Raw genomic sequence first — 7,941 nt, forward strand, 5'->3', positions numbered from 1 at the left:
TATGGTGAAAAATGCAACATGTTTCTTTAAGTACGTACTTACAAAAACTGAGGTACAAAAATAACCTATACGTTAACTTTCAAATTCATCTCATTGAAAGCACGTAATTGACTACCGTGGAATTTGGTTGAATGTTTGGGATTTATTCACCTTTAACTAGAGATTTCAGGTTTGAGCCGTGATAATTATATGCGGTAAATTGGTTATTGACAGTTAGACGAATGAAGAGATAAAACGTGGAGCTGAAGACAGGTAAGCTGTGATTCAGCAAGTAGTTGATATCGGTTACAAGCATGTGACCGGTACTGGGTGAATTTCGAAGGCAGGATAATCGATAACAAAGATTTGAATAATTGATATCGGATAGCATTCAATGAACAATCATTATAGAGAATATATGCATTTATAGCAAACTGTTTGGCACGCCCCAAACCTGGGGAGGCATGGCCGGCACCCGATGCCATGCTCGGCCCAAGCATACCACTCTGTAACTGTAAACTGTGGAGGAGTATCCCCCAACTTAGGCCGACGAGGCCTACCTGAAAGCTGACAATACCAATCAAGGCCGATGAGGCCATATTCTGAATCATCTGAAAATAATGTATCTCTCATCTTAATTAGGGTAAACATACCCCAAAAGCTCATATACATAACATTGCAGGCCGACGAGGCCGGTATGAATGTCTACAACCAGCAATACCAAACTGAACATGTACAAAGGGCTGGCAAGGCCACAATACTAACATGCAAAATACACAGGACTCATCTCCAAGCCTCTAGAGATAACTGAACTGTATCATGGTCGGGACAGGGCCTCGACCGACCCATCAAATCTGTATATATAAAGTAGACTCCAAGGTCAAGACCGGATAAATTCGAGGAAGTGAAGCTTACCGACCAAGCTGATGTATGACTCTGCTTACTGGGAAGGTCTATCTAGCAGTCTATTAGGACATGCAGGAATGAAATGCAGCATCCCCAGGCAAAAGGGACGTCGGTATAAATAAAGTACCGAGTATGTAAGGCATGAAAACTAACCCACCGGAGACCGACACCGTCTCCCATATAAAGCTTCATACGGAGCCATCTGAATGCTTGACTAGTAGCTATTATTGTAAGAAAACTCCTCGAGTGGCAGAAGTTGATCCCAAGAACCCCCAAAATCGATAACACAAGCACGTAGCATATCCTCCAATATCTGAATAGTGCACTCGGACTGTCTGTCTGTCTGAGGGTGAAATGTTGTACTCAACTAAACCTGTGTGCCCAATTATCGCTGCACTGCCCTCCAAAACTGTGAGATAAACTGCGTACCCCGATCTGAAATAATGGACACTGGCACACTGTGTAGGCGAACAATCTCGCGAATATAAATCCCAGCCAACCGCTCCGAAGAATAATTAGTACCGACTGGAATAAAATGCACAGATTTGGTCAACCGATCTACTATCACCCAAACAACATCAAACTTTGTCAAAGTCCATGGGAGTCCAACTACGAAGTCCATGGTAATACGCTCCCACTTCCACTCCGGAATTTCAAGTCTCTGTAGCAATCCGCCCAGTCTCTGATGCTCGTACTTTACCTGTTGACAATTTAAACACCAAGATACAAACCCAACTATATCTTTCTTCATCCGCCTCCACCAATAGTGCTGTCTCAAATTCGTATACATCTTCGCGGTGCCTGGATGAATAGAGTACCGCGAACTGTGAGCTTCCTGGAGAATCAGCTCACGCAAAACCATCTACATTAGTTACACATAGCATGCCCTGCATCCGTAATACACCTTCATCTCCAATAGTGACTTCCTTGGCATCACCGTGCTGAACCGTGTCCTTGAGGACAAACAGATGTGGATCATCATACTGGCGCTCTCTGATGCGATCATATAAAGAAGACCAAAAAACCACACATGCCAAAACTCGATTCAGCTCGGAAACATCCAATCTAACAAACTGATTAGCCAAGGACTGAACCTCCAAGGATAAAGGCCTCTCTTCTACCTGTAAGTATGCTAAGCTGACCAAACTCTCTGCCTTACGACTGAAGGCATCGGCCACCACATTGGCATTTCTGAGATGATAGAGAATGTTGATATCACAATCCTTAAGCAACTCCAACCACCTTCGCTGCCGCAAGTTAAGATCCTTCTGTTTAAACAAATGTTGTAGACTTCGATGATCGGTATATACCTCACACAGGACACCGTACAAGTAATGCCGCCAAATTTTCAAGGCATGAACAATAGCTGCTAACTCAAGATCGTGGACTGGATAATTCTTCTCATGTACCTTTAACTGACTGGACGCATAGGCAATCACCCTACTGTCTTGCATAAGTACTGCATCGAGACCATTCCGCGATGCGTCACAATACACAGTATAAGACTCTGAACCTGTAGGCAACACCAATACTGGAGCTGTAGTCAAAGCTATCTTGAGCTTCTGAAAGCTCTCTTCACATTTATCCGACCACCTGAACGGTGCACCTTTTTGGGTCAATTTAGTCATAGGCGATGCAATAGATGAGAAACCTTCCACGAAACGACAATAATAATCGGTCAAGCTGAGAAAATTCCGAATCTCAGTAACTGAGGATCGTCTGGGCCAATTCTGAACTGCCTTTATTTTCTTCGGATCCACCTTAATTCCTTCACTGGACACTATATGTCCCGTGAAGGAATTGGCCCAGACGATCTCAATATCAGATTTTCTTTTCTTGTCTTTCTGTTGAATTTTTATTTCTCTTTCTCGACTTTACTTACAAAAAGATCATTTGTAAATTTAATGATGTTTTTACAGTAGCGCGAAGCACAAGCAAATTGACTAGTCATAAATATATTAAGAAGTACGTAGAAAGTCAACTGGGATGGGAAGAAAATCAAGATCAACGAAAAGAAAGTGACCTCGAAAAATTGAACCTTATTATTGTTTACAAGCAAACGGAAAAAAGTACAACACACAATACAGGAATGTATGGAAGGACGATTAAATGGACAAGTAAAAGAATTAAAATCAAGATCCTCCTTTTGAAGGGTGAACTGCATAGATGGTCTGGACAATATCTGAACAAAGGAGGAAAATAGAACCAACCAAAGCAATTATAGACCAGGGACTGTTAAAATATGTATTTTTCAACTCAGACAACCAAGTCCTGGCTTTATTGTTATAGTGATCCTCGATATTCCTTTTCTCCTTGAAGAAAAAAGATTCATCTTCTGTGCCATAAGTATTCAATGATTTATAGACTTCTACCACTTGTTCATCACTCCCTAAGCTGTTCATTAAAATTTTCTTTTCTCGCAACTCTTTGACATCCTCTTGCGAAACAATAAGTGATTTCATGAAATTCACGTAAGCAGTGACAACTTTATCGGTAAAAACATTGGGACAGAACTCATAAGCAATCATGTTCATGAAAAATGTTCTGGTGTACGGAGAAACATACCAACATGGGAGTTTGAGCTTTGCAGAGTGACAGAATTCAGCGGGGCTAAACCTTACACCATTCAAAGACGCAATCTCGCTAGGCCTGAAATGAATGCCCTTTGATTTTAGATCCGTCACAGAATGAAACACATACCCCCCACGCCCACGAGTTGACGTTTCATCTTTTCTACAACACCAATATTCAAGACATAATCCCAACTTGTTGAAAATATCACGGAAAGGATCACAAGCACGTACACGTGGTTGTGGGATTTCCCCGCTGCCAGTGACGATTACTCTTCGAAATATTTCAAGAAGGTGAAGGGGCTGTTTATTATTGTCATTATCTTTCAATAATCTTGTGTCCTCATCGAAGAGTATGTGAAAACAAGAACTTTCCACCGTCTCTATAAATCCTTTTTCATTTACAGGATATCTCGAGCTAGCCAAGATCATGAGAATTCTGAACGGTACCTGATTTTCAAGCAAATATAAATCACGTTTACTTAGGGTATAAACTGCAGTACCAAGATGCTCAATTGTCTCGCTACGTTTAAATGCCTGATCCCATGGTCCTATAATATTTAGAATGAAGCATGCGTCAAGGAGCATCATTTCAGCAAAATAAATGTCATCATAGATAGACGTGAATTCTTCGAGGTAACAACTTTTAGCATATTCAATTTCCTTTCGAATTTCCTCCAGGAAGAAAGCTTTGTCTTGATTACTCCCTTCAATGAACATGTCTAGGGCCATGGACTTGAAATTCTGAACAAACTTGAGCTTCTCCTTTCCATGGTGGTAAGGCCCAAGTGAAACCACTTTAGGATCATAGTCACCGCTTTCCTTATTCTCATCACTCAGGAATGAAGGAACCTTTTGTATTTGATTCCTTCTAACTTCAGTTGAGTTATCCAGTTTCATTTCAGAACCTTCATGAACAGCATGAATAGGAAATATTAGATATAAGTAGTGAAATTAGACCAGTTATATTTCAATTAGAACTTCTGTTTGACAGGACATGCATATAGTTCAAGAAAGATTTTTTTTAAAAATCTTTTATGTTTGTACTCTTAATATGATGCCAAGACACTAAGAAATTTAAAGTTAAATTACTTCTAAATGTATAAATTTATGCATCGTTCTTTTTGGAGCAAAGAGTATATTCCTTCTTTTAGTTGTAGAAACCACAACAATCAATCAAATCATTAACGAAAAATTAAAATTGAGTTGAAGATGATGCCAATTAATGAACGCACAAAGTACTTAGATGTTGGCTAGGTGAACAGGTAATAACTACATTTTGATTTATCTATGCATTTTGTAAGCATAAAAAATATCACACATTAAGTATTTTTAAGCGAAAATGAGTTAAATGCCATAATTTTGTTAACCCTAACTTATTGCTTGCTTATCACACTTTGATTTGACTAAACTCTTCACTATTTTATGTCTAAATTTATAATTAATCCCGGAAGACCCCTTGCCAAAACAAAACTCCTAATACCTCTCCATTATGTTTCAGTTATTCTTCTTTTTTTCAATACTAAAGGTACTTCTAAATTTATATTTTTTCTATAAATAGCTGTATATGTATTTTGGTCATTTTAACAAAAAAATAAGGTTATTAACACTTTTTTACTAAATATACCAATTGTTTATATTTTCATCACTTTTATATACGATGCCTGTTTATTTATAGTTTTAGTTAGGTACTGATCATCACTATATGGTCCAGAATTTAAGACGATAGAAAGTAAGGAAATAGAAAATCAAACGATGAATTAGTGCATACTATCACAGACATATAGCAGTTTGTGTAAAAAGCAGTTTGTGTAATACATTTTTCTCCCTTAAGTTGAAGTTTTACATTATTCTATATATCTTTGCATGCAAGATTATAGAATCACAAACAGAAAAGGATGCAAACTTTAGGCATTTTCTTTTTTAGCTTCAGGTATTAAAATACCTTCTAGTTGGGCGTAACTAATTTAATTGTTTTTTCTATTTAACTTAGAATCCATCATTTTGGCAAATCGACATTCGTGAACATTTTGTATAAAAGAAAGTGTTCCTATATTTAATTTTACTCGCTACGTGGAACAGTTGTTGGACTAGAAAATATAGCATCTACAAGAATTCATTGGTATGGATTCAAAATCTCTCACGCGGGTGCAGGGAATTATGCTTGTGCTCTTTTTTATTTTGGGTCCGAATTTGCCTTTCGGTCTTGATTTGAGCACTTGTCTAACTATTAAGAAAGCTCGAAAAATTTTAAAACTTAAATAATGAAAAGAATTCTTGATGCATAAAGAGGCATACCAGGAAATTAAACTAAAAAAAATGCATTTCTAGAGTAGAACACATTACATACCACTGTACTAGCGTTTTGATTGCTCTTCCACTGAGATGTTTGATAATAGTTTAAGAATGTAGCCATATTTAAAGGCTTACTTACGGATGGAATATTTTACACCTTGGTTCCATAGTAAGGAATAAACGTTAAAGTGATATTGGGGTGCTTCAAAATGAAATAAACATATACTACTTTAATTTAGAATCCGAATTTTCTTTTATAATTTGTATCCAATTGTAATTAGTAAAACAAACCGAGATATTTCTTTTTTCTTTTTTTCTTTTTTCTCTACTTTCTTAATCTTTTTTCTTTTCATTTTTTGTTTTCTGTTTTGGTTTTGGTTTTTGTGTTTTTCCTTTTTGATGCTTTGCGTATGAACATTGTTTTCTGCCAATTCTGATCTCATACATTAAGATCAAATTAACATGCTTTCCTCTTTTCTTCTTGAGTAAAGAAAGATTCTTCCCAGCTCTATGAATCACGTGGGAATATGAAGCAATTCTTTATCTTTATCTTAACGTTAACCTGCTAACGAAAGCTAGCATTCCTTTACCCCGCAAATAGGAAAAAGCTAATTCCAGCTGTAAGTTTATCTAATGATTTTAAAACGCAATTAGGACAAACGCATCATATTAGGTTCCGACTTTTCTTTTTTCGTTAATTATGGTGAAAAATGCAACATGTTTCTTTAAGTACGTACTTACAAAAATTGAGGTACAAAAATAACCTATACGTTAACTTTCAAATTCATCGCATTGAAAGCACGTAATTGACTACCGTGGAATTTGGTTGAATGTTTGAGATTTATTCACCTTTAACTAGAGATTTCAGGTTTGAGCCGTGATAATTATATGCGGTAAATTGGTTATTGACAATTGGACGAATGAAGAGATAAAACGTGGAGCTGAAGACAGGTAAGCTGTGATTCAGCAAGTAGTTGATATCGGTTACAAGCATGTGACCGGTACTGGGTAAATTTCGAAGGCAGGATAATCGATAACAAAGATTTGAATAATTGATATCGGATAGCATTCAATGAACAATCGTTATAGAGAATATATGCATTTATAGCAAACTGTTTGGCACGCCCCAAACCTGGGGAGGCATGGCCGGCACCCGATGCCATGCTCGGCCCAAGCATACTACTCTGTAACTGTAAACTGTGGAGGAGTATCCCCCAACTTAGGCCGACGAGGCCTACCTGAAAGCTGACAATACCAATCAAGGCCGATGAGGCCATATTCTGAATCATCTGAAAATAATGTATCTCTCATCTTAATTAGGGTAAACATGCCCCAAAAGCTCATATACATAACATTGCAGGCCGACGAGGCCGGTATGAATGTCTACAACCAGCAATACCAAACTGAACATGTACAAAGGGCTGGCAAGGCCACAATACTAACATGCAAAATACACAGGACTCATCTCCAAGCCTCTAGAGATAACTGAACTGTATCATGGTCGGGACAGGGCCTCGACCGACCCATCAAATCTGTATATATAAAGTAGACTCCAAGGTCAAGACCGGATAAATTCGAGGAAGTGAAGCTTACCGACCAAGCTGATGTATGACTCTGTTTACTGGGAAGGTCTATCTAGCAGTCTATTAGGACATGCAGGAATGAAATGCAGCGTCCCCAGGCAAAAGGGACGTCGGTATAAATAAAGTATCGAGTATGTAAGGCATGAAAAGTAGTATATAAAAGACATGAAAGAAACATGGAGTAAAGGACTCATTCTGTAAGTCTTAATAGCTCTGTGAATCATGAAATATTTATAATGTCATGCATATCCGTATAAATATTATATCATGCATAGGTATATGCGTACATAGCATCATCAAGCCTCTGAGGGCATCCCATCATATCATCTCGGTCTCTGTGGGCGAAATCATCGATGTATACCAGATGATCAGGTGGTGGAGCATATATAACGCCATAACCTTTCCCCATACCCCATATACATATAATATACACGTATATAATGACATCTGGTCATGGGTCAATGTACATGTATAAATGAAAGCAATGCATAAGAAGTAAGTCAATAAGATCTCTCGGGATGTCATACGATCAATATTCCTTCAGTTAATATCATGAAATAAACTTTATCAACTTACGTATTTTTTGAGACCCATGAGCAGACGGTATA

General features: G+C 37.8%; 1 protein-coding gene across 1 annotated transcript; it reads right to left on the reverse strand.

Moving 5' to 3' along the window:
- Positions 1-2,904: 2,904 nt before the first annotated feature.
- Positions 2,905-5,958, reverse strand: LOC142172874 (UPF0481 protein At3g47200-like). Its single transcript, XM_075236640.1, has 2 exons — positions 5,806-5,958; positions 2,905-4,363 (listed from the first exon to the last, which is right to left on the reverse strand). Exon 2 carries the CDS (start codon positions 4,353-4,355, stop codon positions 3,018-3,020), a length of 1,338 nt encoding a protein of 445 aa, XP_075092741.1. The 5' UTR covers positions 4,356-4,363; positions 5,806-5,958; the 3' UTR covers positions 2,905-3,017.
- Positions 5,959-7,941: the final 1,983 nt, after the last annotated feature.

This window comes from Nicotiana tabacum, chromosome 18 (genome assembly GCF_000715075.1).
Source record: "Nicotiana tabacum cultivar K326 chromosome 18, ASM71507v2, whole genome shotgun sequence".
NCBI classification, from domain to species: Eukaryota; Viridiplantae; Streptophyta; class Magnoliopsida; order Solanales; family Solanaceae; genus Nicotiana; species Nicotiana tabacum.

Bases quoted from the DNA above. Each gene is read 5' to 3' on its own strand.
- LOC142172874 (XM_075236640.1), bottom strand. From the start codon at position 4,355: ATGAAACTGGATAACTCAACTGAAGTTAGAAGGAATCAAATACAAAAG.